At 38.6% G+C, this 16,421-nt stretch overlaps 1 protein-coding gene across 2 annotated transcripts in view; it reads right to left on the reverse strand.

The window, feature by feature from the left end:
• Positions 1-16,421, reverse strand: part of cntnap2a (contactin associated protein 2a) — a 283,755-nt gene that overhangs the window by 127,215 nt on the left and 140,119 nt on the right. For both annotated transcript variants that reach the window (XM_028961990.1, XM_028961981.1), the window contains exons 5-8: positions 12,587-12,790; positions 11,005-11,189; positions 7,881-8,024; positions 4,707-4,965 (exon numbers count right to left, since the gene is read on the reverse strand). In XM_028961990.1, coding sequence (XP_028817823.1) covers positions 4,707-4,965; positions 7,881-8,024; positions 11,005-11,189; positions 12,587-12,790 — 792 coding nt within the window. The remainder of the gene's footprint in view (positions 1-4,706; positions 4,966-7,880; positions 8,025-11,004; positions 11,190-12,586; positions 12,791-16,421) is intronic.

Genomic DNA, 16,421 nt, shown 5'->3' on the forward strand with positions numbered 1-16,421 from the left:
ATTCAGGGTACAAAATCCTATCACCATAAATAAGAAATTATGCGTCTCGTTGGAAGTCCGAGCTCTGCATAAGGTAATTCTCCAAAATACACTGCTTCACAAAACCAATTAGAAGAATGTAGACCATGAATTGCGTCATTATGAAACAGACACTTTAAAAAAGTGATCATCTCTTCTACATCTATCAGTGTAGTCTGGCTGTCAAGTGACATTTTTAATAATAATAATAATAACAACATTTTCCCCATATGCACTTTTGACCCAGATAAATAACTCTAGACATGTTAGCCTTTTGCTAAGCAGTGTTTAAAATGATATTTTCATTGCCATAGCAACAGCATGACCCTAACTGGATAAAAGTTCAGACTGCTTATGGATGATGTACCTTATTTATAGAGTAGGTATCTTAATATCTCTTAATCTGCTCAGTACACATTAAAGACAAAAATAGCAATGACAACAATTACACTACAAACAGCTATGACACTTCTTCTTTATTCATATACATTGCCATGATCAAAATGCTATGCTGATCCTGATGTATAAGGTTGGTAAATTGCAGAAAAGCTGAAGCATGGCATACCACAGAGTAGAATAAAGCAGACACTAAGCATTAAAAAAAAAAAAAACCTTAAGGCTATCACAAATTATCCCATTAGCACCATGAATCAGGCTAGTGATTGGTGCGATTCATCAAGCTGTCATTGGCATGACATGTCACTGTTGTTGTACAGGCGTACACGTGCAGAGGGTAAAATCGCCCAGCAATTTTCCACCATGCCTGTAATTGAAGAGGCTGCAGCTCTGCAATCCGGAATTGAAAAGCTGCATCCTCTTACTTAAGGTTATTGCAAAGGAGAGCTGCAGAGTTTTTTGAAAAGGAAGTGTCAGTTGGCCTTACTAAAAAAATAGATCAGTGACACACACTGGGTGTGTATGGGTAAGGTGGGGGACATTTTCACACTTCGTTGCACAATTACCTAATTAAACCTCATCTCAAAATTTGAGTCTCCCTTCAGACAACATCAAAAAGCTTTCCATGGCAACAACCTTGGTACGCCACCATCTAATTATAACTAATTAGCCATTACTGAGAGAAGTAATCAGTAGATGCTATCCGGCTCCCAAGAAATTACAATAAAATGTAGAGCAGCTCTAACCAAAAAAACCTATAAGATTGGGAAGTGTCCTCTTTGACGTCAGCCGGGACCCATCAGGCTTAAACATCTCTGTGACAGGGACGTGTCAGTTTCTGACATGAATCATCAGCAGGGGACTTTTTTTTTTTTTTTTTTTTGAGAAGTTGGCAGGGCATGGCATAATGCATAGCAAATTTACACCAATAATTCATCTTAAACTGCAATGCTGTCATCAATGCTCAAGGAGCACGTAAGGGCTGGATTATGTGCTTTCACAAAATGTTTATTACTTCAGATGCCATATTATGCAGTCACGTTTTTAGATTTCACCATTATAAAATCCCCCAAAAATGTATTAATCAATATGACTATTGTAAATATATTGCCATGCAGAAGCCACATCCCTCTAGAAGTTAATTTATGATCACTGTTAAGTCCACTACAGGGTAGTATTGATTTCTGACAACAGTGTACACCTTTGTGCACCATCTTCCTGTATGGTTAACAGTTAATACACATAATTATTTTATTCTGTACAGTAAGGTTTGCCTGGCTGTGGAATACGGCTGTAAAACACAATTTATTTTTTGTTTCTGTTCACTCTGCTTATACGGGCATCCCTCAATGTGTGCAGTCATTAACAAGCTTTCAAGTAAGAAAGAAAAAGCTGTTAAAAGCATCAAACAAGCACATTATCTGCTAATGCAAAGGTTTCCAGGGAAAATGGCATAGAGAGATAGGCACACTCGGCACAGAGGGGCTGGATCTCCTCAGCCGCCTCAATTCATAAAACTGTAAAGGGAGAGGGGTCTAGCTAATGGTCTTAGGCTCACCAAATAGCCTGACTTAAAAGAGACTGTCAAGCTGGAACACACTGCTGTAATTTGTGAATCGTCCTAGTGAACACAAGGAGGGATAATCCAAGAATTTGGGCTCAATCATCAAAAGTGCAACCATGAAGAAAGAGCTCCATGAACTACAGGTGCTTCAGAACTGGTAGCGTATTATTGGGGCCGATAGTGAGAATCTGACTTATATTTTTATATCTGGCTTATATTTTATGGTGGTAGTAGCCTAGTGGGTAACACACTCGCCTATGAAGACCCAGGTTCAAATCCCACTTACTACCATTGTGTCCCTGAGCAAGACACTTAACCCTAAATTGCTCCAGGGGGGGACTGTCCCTGTAACTACTGATTGTAAGTCGCTCTGGATAAGGGCGTCTGATAAATGCTGTTAATGTAAAGATTTTTGCCTTTATTAACCTCCCAGTTCTGTTTGTGACATTGTCCGTACGGCCAAATCTTCTGCTTTTGAGCAGGAATATCATTATAGATTGAATGAAACTGATCCATCAACAAGCCACTGAAACCTCCTCTTACAGAGCAAATAATGGGGAAATTAATGGCATGTTAACTACATAGCCCCCACAGGCTTATCTAGTCATGTAGACATCATGATCCTGTAAGGTATTCAGTTCAATCATCACCAATCTAGCCTTGACATGCCCCAGCTAATGATAAATGCTGCACAATAACTAGTGACATAATTGCCCTGATTAAATCTATAAACACTTACTCCTATGCATAAAACACTCTCCTCCCATCCCCTTGCATATTGTTTGCAAATGATGTTTTGGTGCTGCCAGGGTCACACATATTCATAAATCAGTGCTGCAGCAGTAGAAACATTCTAATAGAGCTGGATTATGAGCCAAACTATTGACATTTGCAGCCTTTTAAGCAACACTAGGGGAGTTAATTAAATGTAACCCAAAGAGAAGGTTATTCTGATAAAATGCAAATAATGCATTGCACTTTTTATTTTGACAGCATGTGTGATTTGATTCTGTGTGGCTGGGCATGACTGAATGACATGTAATCAGCAGTAATGTAATGTACAACAGTAATGGTTAATATGCCACAACGTGACAGTATTCTTCATACAGACCTGCAATAATTCACCACAGGGAATGTTCTGGCTTCGCAGTAATATATAAACGTTTTTTCAAAATGAGACACGATGTTACTCATTTGTAGCGACTGAGGAAATAGAGACATATGTAAATTCAATAAATGATAGAAGGCACAAACGTCACAGCAATACAATCGTGTGTGTTGTCCCTGTTTTTTTGTATTAATGTTTGGATATTTCATTCTTTATGAATTTGGTCTACATTACTTCTCGTAATAGACTTTAGATCAAACTTTAAAATCATTACAGCTCAGCATTTCAGAGTCTGTCTTTTGTTTATACTATTACAAACACAAATAATTTATGTTATGTTCAAACCTTTGATTATATTGGTACAACTTGTAAGCAGGATATATTTCCTTTCACTATTATAGTATTTCTTGTACTATGTAAAATTGAGCAAAAATGTAAAATAACAGTAAAACCAATGCCACATGCCAAATAAACCTGAAAACAGATTGCTGTACACTCAAGGAGGCATGATTAGAGTCCCTTTTCATCCTTATGAGGCCAATTTCATACAAATAAGCAGAATCCACAAGGCCTTACCATTTTAAAAATTGAGGGACATACACAGTGTGAATTAGCAAATAAAAATACACACAAAAAGTGAATGTTGTTCTGCAGAGCTCAATTGTCCTTGAATGTTGTCTGAAGGGAGACTCAATTGCCCTCATGCTTCAGGCAGGGCCTACACCTTTAAGGGAAATTAACTTTATGACCAAAACAATTTCTAGGTAAGTGGAAATGAAACCATTTATGTTCCTCCAAACTCAAACTACAAACTGTGACCCTCTTGACATCAGCTAAGCAAGCAGTTTCTATGTGTGTGTTGGGTGCTGTAATCTGAAGTATGTGTGAAATTATGTACATAAGGAAACAGAATAATGATAATGTGTGTGTCAAAGATTACAATAACATGGGACATAAAGAACAATCTAGTCTGTTTTATAAGTAAAGGGTTGGGGCAGTGGTGGCCTAGCGGCCCTGTAATCAGAAGATTCCCGGGCGCCATTCTTGGCTGCCCACTGTTAACCCACCAAAGGTGACGGGTTAAAAGCAGAGGACACATTTCATTGTGTGCACTGTGACAATCTGTGACAATCACTTCACTTTCACTAATACCTTTTTTAGAATTTTGATTTCATAAAATAAATTGTACTGCATTGTGCATAATGCAGGTGGCACATAAAGGTATTACACTTTAATATAAACCAGTCCTATAAATGTGCTGTGCAGGCCTGAATACCTTATTCCTCACTTGTGGTTGTCATTATGAAGATGGTCCAGAGTACTTGGTATGCATGCGACTTTATCATTGACTTGCTCAAGTAGGGCTAGAGTTCAGCATGGAGTCAATTAGCTTGTCTTAAAGGTGATGAAGGATTCTAAACAGCTGGAGCCCAATTAGCCCGGAGGTTAACAATGTAAGCAGAATCTACTTCTAATGACCCATTAGAGGAGGATGAATGTGTGTGGTGAAGGTGAAGTATTCATATATCAATAAGTACAATAAAAGGGTGCATTGTGGCACAGAACAGTTCCATTTACTCAATACAGAAGGGCTGCATGAAACAGAGACACTAGCCATACCTGATGAGATGTCAATGCGTGTGTTCTTCTTCTGGGTGACATTGATGTGGACATTGACCTTCCCATCAACCAGGACCAGCTCCAGCATCCCATCAGCCAGTGCACTAAAAAGTAGCAGGCCATTGGTGTTCCACGTTCGGAATTGGAAACCTACAGACACCATGTTGTGCTCCACTCGTCCAGGCAACTGAAGGAAACTGGTCGCATTGAAGAACACTGGGAACGTGTGGGATTCTACACAGATGAAGCTCAGATTACGCTGGGAAGAAAGAAAACAAACAAAACAAACTTTTTCTATAAACAGCACATTAAAACCTTAAAATACTTCAAAAAGTACCTCAAAATAGACAATATCAGAAGAAAACACACAAAATATTAACTTAAATGTCCTCAATTATGATTTTTTTTTTTGCTTTTATATCGGTCTTAGTGGTCCCCTAAAACTGTATCTGAAGTCTTTTTTCAAAATTCAGACATGGTGCAGAATTACAGCCACTTTTAGCCATTCCCACAATGGGATTTTCCCAGGACGCACCGTTTCTGTTTCTTAAAAGCTAATGAGTTACTTTTTTAGGGGAGGGCTGGGAAATTCTCTGGGTGGAGAAAGCATGAGAAAATGGAGGTAACTTTTCCCCTTAACATAAGGGACGATCAGATGTGGAAAAAGTACTGAAAAAATGGCATTACATGAACATATCTTTACTTTGCTTAAATTTTACTCAAGTAAAAGTACCCATCTATAAATCTACTTGAATGAAAGTAAAAAAAATACTTACTTGAAAATTTACTTACTGTAAAAAAAAAGGACTAGTCATAAATTTTATTCATTTTGTCTTTACTGACAAATGAGCACACTGACTGTTGATATAAGAAATGAAATAAAGTGCCCTGCCCTGCCTCTTTTGAACAATGTAATGTATGGAATACACAGGTAAAAAGCATATAGAGTTCATCCAGAAAGTATTCACAGCACTTTTCCACATTTTGCAGCCTTCTGAAATTGATTAAATTCATTTTCCCACATAATTCTGCACACAACACCCCTCAATGACAACAAGAAAAAGGTTTACTTGAGGTTTTGGCAAATTTATTAAAATAAAAAATAAAAAACAAAAAATATAATTGCATCCTGTTTCCCCAATTATAACATATCTGCAGCTAAATTGGAGACCGCCATGATAGGCACCCGGGAGCAGTGTGTGGGGACGGTACATTGCTCAGGGGCACCTTGGCGGATTGGTATTTGATCCGGCAACCTTCTGATTTCGGGGGCCACTTCCTTAACCGCTAGGCCACCACTGCCCCACAGTCTGAGAAATATGCATCACATGTAAATTGGGTAGAAATGTACTTGAGTAAAAGTAAATGTATCTATTTCAAAAACAACTTAAATTACAAAGTACAAAAACTACTCAATTACAGTAACGTTAGTAAATGTAATTTGTTACTTTCCACCTCTGGGGTAGACATTCCTGATCCGATCGTCTGAGCTGCCACTCTCTGAGCAGAGCATCAGAATTGTCAAAGCTTTCTTACACATTGCCATTTCTAGCCACTGGATGACCAAAGATAGGCTAGGGGAACTTAATGTTAAATTAATGTTAAATAATCTCACAAAGTGAACTTTTCATGATGGACAACCTTTAACTTTACAGTTAAAACCCTAAAGGAATTCATACTCCATCAGATATAGGCCAGTATATCATCAGAAATATGAATCCTGACCCCTTTAGCATTATGGCCACACATCCAAAGATGTGCGTTCGAAGCTCGGATTTTGTGTGTGTGGAGTTGCAGACTCCCCCAGGGTTCCTCCAGGTTCCCGTTACCTCCCAGACATGCACGTTATGAGGATTATTCATTCTATACTGGGTTTAGGTGTTAGAAAATAGTATATGAATGGTGTGTGTGCCCTTTGGTGGGTTGGCTCTGGAAAGTGGGACCAAAACCTGTAATGTCATGAATACATGTTGCGGTTTCTCACTGTTGATGGAAACATTTCTGATGGATGTCTTATCCACAGGGCAGACATTATGCTTTATTGACATTATGTTTATTTCTTCAATGTCTGTAAATTTCTTGCCAACGGTGAAGAATAAATATATGAACTGGCTTAATGCTACCTCACATCAATTTACAATTTTTAATCTCATCATTTTAACATTCATATTAAAATGCTGAAAGCTTACAGTTGAATAAATAACAACCCCGATATTTAACACAACCAGCACTGGTTTCTTATTCTGAAAATCCTCTTTTCTCAGAAATTACAGCTCAGCAAGGGACAAGAGATGAAACAGAGTGTTATTATCTTTTGGCACAATGCTCATTTTACTGTGTCTTAATATAAAAGACCCAAAAGTTGGAGGCCAGAGGTTAAGTTAGGCTGCAGAAGGGCTTTCCCTTTTCAGCAACTAATTGGATTTTTCAAGAGGAAGACAAAAAATGGTGCTATAGTCAGTTCATCTCACAATAGACGTAGGTAGCTCTCCCAATACATAATTAAAAACTGAGCATTTTGTGTCTTTAGCGTCACTTGTCAACCATAGTTTATTTCTAAATAAATCATAAAACCTGTTCTTAGATTAAATACTACACTCCTAGTGGAGTAAAGGTAAAGGTCTGCATGCTGGATGTCATGTGTTATGTGTTTGAATGTTATGTGTTATGTCCCACATAAACAAAAAGATCCTGTAATTAAGTATTTATAATTGATACATTTTTAATTGAATTGTGTTTTGGCATTGTCTGCATCTGTCAACATTGAAAAAGGAACTGCTTATGGTGCTGATTCCTATTTTCCCAGTTCTGTTCTCTATGGACATATCCCTCCCATTAAGACATTTCCATAGTTGAAAGCTTAATTAAAATTACATTTAAACATATTAAACAACGAAAATCATTTGTAAATGGTATCTCAGCTTCGAAATTACAGCAGCTACACACCTGCTGACTGATAAAAACGATTTTTTACAATGTGAAAAAACTGAATGCCCTATAATGTCTGCAAATACAAGGTCATAATCCTGTCACCACTCCCCATGTGCTCAGGGCTCAATAGGTGCTGCTGCAGAAGTCCTTGGTGTTTAGACGAAGCACAATATCTGGCCATTTAGTGAGAAGGTTCACATAATGAATCAGTATGGATGCTAGATTAAAGCTACTGAAACTCACAAAGCTTGATGTGTCCAGCTTTTTCCTTCTGGCCAGATCAGTGATGTTGTCACCATTATAGTTGATGCCTTCCATGCAGCCTTTGAAGTTCTTCCTCCCTCCTGAGATTGGCTTTCCAGAATATGGCATTCCTCCAAAGGTGAGCTGCATTGGGGAAGAAAAAAAAAAGTCTAAAACACAGTACAACAAAGTCCAGGTACAGAGGATGCAGTATGACTTCATTAATGCTTCCATTTTTTTTTTGTTTTTTTTTGTTCAGGCTCACTGTGTGAGGAAGGATAAGGTCGTGTACGATTACTCTTTATTCTGCTGCGTCGAGCTCAGAGCAACAGCAGCAGACCTGCCTTTAAATCAATGTACAGAGAAAATGAGCTCACTGCCAATACTCACTGCAGTGCACACACAAACACACACACACACACACACACACACACAGAATGTGTATGTCTATTTTAACTCCAAACCTCCAGTACACAATGTTTTTCCATTCATTTAATCAACAAGTCTATTATTATCTAGTGCAATATGAATGACTATAATTTGCCGCCTTGGCTTAATTCAGAACAGTGCTTTTCTTGATGAGATTAACCATTAGTGAAAATTTTGATTTTAATTTACACCTACCAGAACTGAGCAGATGGCTACACCATACTGTATATGTATATGACATAAAACTAGTAATCCATTTTTGATCTGGCTCTTATGATAGAGCATGTTTGCATAGTGCAGTGCATGTTTGTTATAATATGATTAAAAGAGCAATGTATCTAACAGATGGAATTTAGTTTTTTTTATATTAAATGTATATGTGTTCACTGACTACTTCACATATGCAGTCTAGCTTTTCACTGTAGCTCTTCTGAAAAGGACAGACTAACACCTCGGCTTGAGAGGTGAGAGCCTCGCCTTCAGAGTGTTCTTTTACAGACAGAAGGCTAATTAATATGCCACTGATACTATTTTTGGATTCATGATAAGTTGGATCTAAGTCCATGATATTAATGTTATATTGTTGATACACAAATAAACCTTCAAATGACACAACATGGCATAAAAAATACAGGCCAAATTCTTGACATTCCAACCACATGAGCCAATAATTTCACAAAAGAACATATGTTCAAATTGGGAAACTGTACACTTTACTCCCCGAAATTGGCTAATTTTAAATTTGATAGCTGCTACAGGTCCCAAAAAAGTTGATAAGGGATTTCTTAGAAAAGTAGAGTCTCTCAGAAATAAAGACGGACAGAGGCTTTTAAATCTGTTCTAGAAATCTGTGTAAAAAGAGACAAGGGACAAGGTCAAAGACGTTTATTGGATGCCTGTGGTCTTTAGGCCCTCAGGTGATATCTGCATCACTCATTGTCATGATTGTGTGAATGGGCCCATGTGTGAATGTGACTAAATGGGCCCAGAAAAACTTCCAGAAACCACTGTCAGTAAACACAATTTCCCATGCCATCATCAGATGCCATCTAATTGTCAGGATCCGGTCCGAAATGGGGGTTACTCCGGTCCAGGATCCGGACCGGAGTTTCATTGTTGTCATGTGTAATGTTCCCTAATCGTTCTCCCTAATGTTCCCTAATCCCTAATTGAAGTTATGTTCCGTGTTCACCAGTGTCTACGTCTCGGATGTCTCCCCTGTCCTGTGAGTCACCATTAAACCCCTGTTCCGTGATGTCAGGTGAAAGCGTCCTCCATTCCTCGTCACTCTTCGTCCTCCTCTCCGTTCACCCGCCACGTCATGCCCGCATGGACGTGACACTAATGTCACTTCATCAACTTCTCATCAGAGCCTGATCCATATTATCCACCCTCAACCTTGTTTTCTCTCCATTTGTTTTGCGTATAACTGCAATCAGATTCCTTCGTATTGCTGACATTCTCAGTCCCTGGTCGCCCATGACATAAAGCTCTATCATGCTAAAGGAAAGCTATATTTTATAGAGAAGTGGGGTTGTCCTTGTGGCCCAAGTCTCCTTTGAAATCAACTTATCAGGGGGAGAGCCAGAGGGCGCATTTGCAGACGTGCCTGAGCATCCAGGAGATACAGGAGGCAGGACGGCAGTGGACGCACAAGGTGATAAATAGTTCAGACAAGGGTAATGCAAAAGGTGTAGTCAAGCAAAAAGGGTCGGCGTGAAGCGTTTCTCAAAAAGCAGAAGAAAAGGCAAGCAACAACAAAGGAACGGATTCACAATGATGAGCGGGCAAGGTTCCAAGAATTTATAGAGGAGGTTGACCACTTTGTCTTTCCGGGTAGCCTTGCGGGCACCCGCGCAACCAGGAACCATGACAGAAATGGTAAAGTGTTCTAGGTTCAGACAAGTCCAAAATTGACATTCTTGCTAGTAATCATGGACACCATGTCCTCCAGGTTACAGAGGATGTAGACCTTCCAACGTGCTTTCAGCATTCAGTTCAAAAGCTGGCATCTCTGATTGTATCGGGGTACATAACTGTGTTTTGGAAGAAATTATGAATACTGAAAGGTATATAAAGTTTTTAGAGCAACATAGACTGCACAAGTAGTAAGTTCCTCCATGTCCATATGGTGGTACTATGTCTGCTTTGTCTTGTGTGCACCTTGTCTATTTTAAAGTTTAAATAGCTGGAAACTGAATTTCCCTATGAGATGAATAAAGCATCTGTCCAGCATCTGTCTATCTAAATGTTGTCTAAAATTAAGCATATTTCAGGCTTTGGGTATTTAAGCAGGACAATGCAAAACCGCATATTGCAACTATTATAACAACATGGCCTACACCATGGAAAAGATGTCCATGTTCCAACTCTTTTTTTTTTTCAGACAACTTTCTTTTTTTTCAGACAAGTTTACATTTTTTAATGAGCTCATTTTGTGTATAAACGTAAGATGTCTTTTTTTTTTTTTTTATCATGGTATCTGAATGTGATTTGTATGTCTTTTAGTGTTCATTTTACTCACATTGAAAAATGTCCCAACTTTTGTCCCAGAATTTGGGTTGTAGTACATTTAAAATTATTGATCACTAATAAAATATGTACATTTTAAATACCTGAATTCTGTTGTCAGGAACTGTAATTATATAACAATATAACAATATTACAAGCTCAAAACTAAAAAAGTGATACTTACCTCATAGTCCAGGTCAAGGTGGTCAAATTCTCCATTAGTGCGGAAATGCTGTGTGTGTTGATCGAGGGTGAAGTTCACGTTTCTTCTGTAGCGCTCAATCACCACCGAATGCCAATGATGGTCATCTAGCAGACTGCCGCTGGTCACCGATGTGTGTCCAAGGATGGAACCATATTGATTACTGCCTACAGTTACAGTAGTGCAAAAAAGGTACAGAGAGACTTGTGGTCATTCATTATAAGTTTGTTAACTTATTTTAAAAATACTTTGTTCTGTGGGAAAATTTTGATAGTTTTTCTTTTCCCCAGAAATCTGACATCTGAGTCCCAGATAATATGTTGCTAGAATTTTTCTAACGGGAGTTTAATTCCCTCACTTTTACATACTTGCGGATGTTATTTATCTACTGTTAATGACATAAGGAAGCAGAGATTGTTTAATCTTTTCCAAAATTGTCAGAATGTCAGTCTCAAAACATATCAGACCCCTGACACTATTGTCAACCTGCCGCTAAGCAAGGGCTATGTATCAAGTATTTACATAAATACATAAAGAACACAAGAAGAAAAAAAAAGCCTTTGTAGGTGCCTGTGTGTTGAAAAAGACCCTTTTTGTTTGTGTGTTGTTATTTCGGTCACCCAGAACATGATCTTAATATTTTTATAAACAGGTTCAAATGGAAGGGGCTAGATGATTGGCAACTCTGTTTTATCTATTTATTTATGTAAATAAATAGACATAATTACAAAATGTCCCATACTTAGTGCCAGGTTGGATATAATGCAGATATCTTGGTAATATACATATTTAAAAATTTGAGCTTAAAATGTATGTAAAGCAGTGGGGAAAAATCATCACGCAGACATGCATTATTAAGTATTCAGCCAATGATACAGATATGCATTAAAAACCACTCAGCCAAATTTGAATAAAAATAAAAAAGATGCAATAGATGTTTCATTCAAATTAACCTTGTATACTGTATTTGACTAGTCAAAAACAGTTGCACTAATCACTAATTACCTGTCTGATGACCATGGCACTGAAAAGGAGTTGGTAAGTGAGCCAGCCAAACTGAGATCAATAGAAAACTGTGCAATGTAGGTTTAATAACTCATGATAGATCTAGCCTTTCTAGTCATAGTGTTAGGGGTTAGGATCATGTTATGAGGTGGGCACACCCACAAATTAAGTTTTAACTCCATAATTCAGTATAAGTATGTATTACGGGTTCATTTTTTTTTTTCCTTTATACTTCAGAATGTAATAAATATACATGGGAAGTGACAAGGTAAAAAAATGATTGAAACCTATTCAGTGAGTATTAAAGATGAAGGACGTGTCTAGCAGAAAAAAAATGTTCTTGGGAAAGAGTTTTTTGTTTTGTTTCTGTGCTTCACTATTGATTCAAAGACTGATTATATGACATTGTTATAAGAGCTGAATGCATTTCTGATTAATTCACTTGGGGTGACATGACTATGCTGGCTTTACAGATACTATGCCTTTCCACCATGTCCAGATGCTGCTGACAGACCTGCCAGCAAGTATCTTAATGAGGCCTGATCACTGAGAGGCTAACCCAGGTTTATCTGCAGAAGCAGCTTGGCTCTCCTGAGCTCCAGGGTGATGTAGTCGCCTTGCTGGCCTTCCCCGTGGAGGATGACACCCTCGCTTTCTGAGGTCTTGAACTTCAGGGCGATGACGTCCTTTAGGATCTTCATCTTCTTCACTTTAAAGCGGTAGGAGATCACCCCTTGGCCATCAAAGTTAATCACATCTGCCCCTGAAGAGGAGAAAAGTGAGAAGAAGGTGATGGAAGGGGCCAATAGGAGCCTCACTGCTGATTGTGCATCACAGACATTTAAAAGGTAAATGATGAGTTGATGAGTTGACTAACAGAAACCAACAGATGAACTGCAACTGGAATCACAGTATAAACTACAGTGTAGTGGGAAGAAATTTCAGCATCTACACACCTGCTGACAAAGCCTTTCTGCTTATTGTACAAAAAAAAAATTTTAAAAATGCACAAAAGACTGACTCCTTATCTGCTTTTTTAATTTCCTATGAAGGTAATTATAGATATAAAGCATAGGGGATGGCAATGAGTGTGATATTGCCACCCGAAAGGATTAATGTGAATAAGTGTTCAGCTTATACTTTTTAAGAAGCCATTGATTTAACTTGATCCACTCTTAATTAAAACCAAAATAATCATGGTTCTTTATATCATGGTGTGTCTCATGTAAACAGGATCTCTAAACAGCTTTGATGGCGTAGTCAGCTAACACCCCCAACTGACATCACTACTTAACTCATAAACAACAGTAATATTTTTCACAATCTGAATTGTGCACCATAAACTGCTGCTACTGGTGAGCAGAAAGTAGTATGGAAGCATGCCAATCCGAAAAAATAATAAAAAAGATTCGGCTTCAATTAATATTTTGCAAGTCAACACACTGCGCATAATTTCTTTTTCAGAACATCTTTGCACGTTCGCTGTTGGTCCGCTGAAGGTGCAGACTGTGATGCCAGGTTTTTCCGAACGTCTAGTTTACGTCCATAGGACATCTGTATAAGGGCTCATTCTAGTCCAAATAAAGTTGTTTTGAATGTGTTTTCTTCATAATATTTAAACTAATGATATAATTTTTTTACAGGTCTACTGTTTCTAGGCACTGTGCATAACTGGAGTACCATTTCAGGAGGTGTATTGTTCCAGTTAATTTTCCCACAGCTTCATTTAATTGACTCAGCAGCAGATCTGGATATGCATATGCATTTTACAATTATTTTTATTTTAACAGGTCCTCCACATATCATGCTTTACACAAAAATAAATAAATAAATAAATAATCTAGGCCCACTCATTTCTTTGCATGTTTATTAATTACAATCACTAACTATATCCTATGTATATCACCAACTATGTCCAAATACAAAACAACATTTGAGAGATTCTAGTCAAGTCAAGAGACAGCTTTCATGTCATCCACCTCTACATCTAAATTAAAACATTTCAACATCACTGACTTGTCTTAAAGGCAAAAACGCCTATTTTTTCACTGCACCAGGAAACACACTTTTACTGCTTGTATATACATATAAATAACCTGGATACATATAGGATGTTTAATCACAAATAATAATTAGGTGTACATGGATGGAGCCCAATTATAAGGACCTGCGGAGCAACCGATCGGGGCTGTGACAATTATGTGGATCCTGTTACTTACCTCCTGTATGTTTTTCAGTTCCTGGCCATCGCCACATGCCTGCAGATTTGTTTCTGTTAGTGCCTTTGTTGTTTTGGCCCCTGTGCCATTTTTCCCTTTGTGTAATAAATCATTGTTCCCAGTATGTCCCATTTCTGCGCTTCCCCGTCAGCCCGCGGTCGTGACAGTTCACAATGACCGAATTCAGACAAGAATTAGACCTTATACGGAGCTCCTGTGGAGGTCCTGGTACGTTTGGAACACGTATAAAAAAACACATCATCTGGTGTCACAGTCTGCACCTTCAGCAGACCAACAGCGGACGTGCAAATAAGAGATTTGGATCAAACACAAACTTTAATGAGAGGCTGGCTAGTCTATGGTCTATAACTGAGACGGGAAAAAATGATTTGCATCAGATGACTGAAGAATAATACAGGATAATACAAAGTCTGGTGTTGGTCTGTGGTTTATAGTCAAATGCGTAATAGCCCAATTCAATTCAAATGATGGAGAACAGTACAGGAGAAGCAAAACGAATGGCCACTAATGGCACCTTGGCATCTGTCGTCATCTTTTCAGCCAACTGTTTCTTTGTGAACTTAGTTAAAGTTATTCATCATTGGATGAAATTGCAATGTCAAAAAAAAAGAGAATCAATTAGGCCAGTTTTAAGAAGATACTATGAGCTGCTTTAGTCCACTGGTGATGCAATATATAATATGAAATAGAACACACCACATACTCCCCAGTGTTTATGTAATGAATTCTTTCACCCAAGCAGGCGCCCTATTATCAGTTCAAAAAAGATCACAGTGAATTCTGTTCCGCAAAAGGAAAAATATATATTTTGGGGTGAAATTTTGCTTTTTAAGTAGGCGTGATTGTGGGAAGGCTAATGGTACAATTAACTACCACTGTCTACGAAAAAAAAACAGGAGCGGATTTAAAGGTTAGTGTTGGGTATTCCGGGTTGCATTCACCAGCGTGTAATTTATTTCTGTCAGCATAGGCCGCCCGGGCTGCACTTTGTGCAGTGAGATGTCAGTCTTTTCCCATGATGCCTTCTTGGCAGACATGCTCACAACATTTGGCAAATAGTCACAGCGCCTTGTGCATTTAAAAAGGGAACAATACAGCCATTCACGCTGCCCAGGTGCTTAACACCAATTAAAGAAATGATTCAAATTCTGGTCACCCTTTTTTCTGGCCACTGAGCCCATAGTCTCTTGGTTACGAAATCAAATATAATTGCATCTCGCAGTTCTGCAGATGGTCTTGGTTTTCCTGAATTGCTTTGGAGACACGTTCTCAAAAAATCCAAGGCCATCCTGTCTGATTGCAACCAGATGCAGCATTCCAAATTCTTCACTTCATTATCTGCACCCATCCCTCTTTTATCTTTCCCACAGTCTGACTGTTACACGATTATCCTTGAGGAATCCTTTATTCTTCAATGTTAACATTTACCTTTTTATCCAGAGTGTGGGGTGGTAATGTCGGTTGTCAGCCTTCTACAGCTTTGCTGTAGCACGACCCCATGCTGCAGTCAAATTGCCATTTGGCTGCATGACAGAGAGTGAACTGATCTGAACTTTCTCAGAACAAACAGAATCGCAAAGGCTTCGTACATCTTTGAAGATAACATTTCCTAATTGCTCATCTATGAACACTCTGGGACGTGTTTTCCACTGTGAAAAGTTCCACTCCATCTTAAAAGGTGAACAATCACATTAGTCAGATTTAAAAAGATAAAAGGCCAGGACCTATGATGTCTGAACATGCTCATAACACTAATGCTTAAATCCCTGGTGGTACTGTTGTCACTTTAACATTAATTATTGCATAAAGGCTGTGCAGACGCCCCTTATCCAGAGCGACTTACAATCAGTAGTTTCAGGGACACCCCCCCCGGAGCAACTTAGGGTTAAGTGTCTTGCTCAGGGACACAATGGTAGTAAGTGGGATTTGAACCTGGGTCTTCTGGTTCATAGGCGAGTGTGTTTCCCACTAGGCTACTAGCACCCTACTACCACCCTATATATATGCATAATTTTAGGATGGCCTAGCGGTTGAGGAAGCGGACCCATAATCAGAAGGTTGCCGGTTTGAGTCCCGAACCTACAAGGTGCCACTGAGCAAAGCAACGTCCCCACACACTGTTCCATGGGTGCCTGTCATGGCGGCCCACTGTTC

Source organism: Denticeps clupeoides, chromosome 2, assembly GCF_900700375.1.
Source record: "Denticeps clupeoides chromosome 2, fDenClu1.1, whole genome shotgun sequence".
NCBI classification, from domain to species: Eukaryota; Metazoa; Chordata; class Actinopteri; order Clupeiformes; family Denticipitidae; genus Denticeps; species Denticeps clupeoides.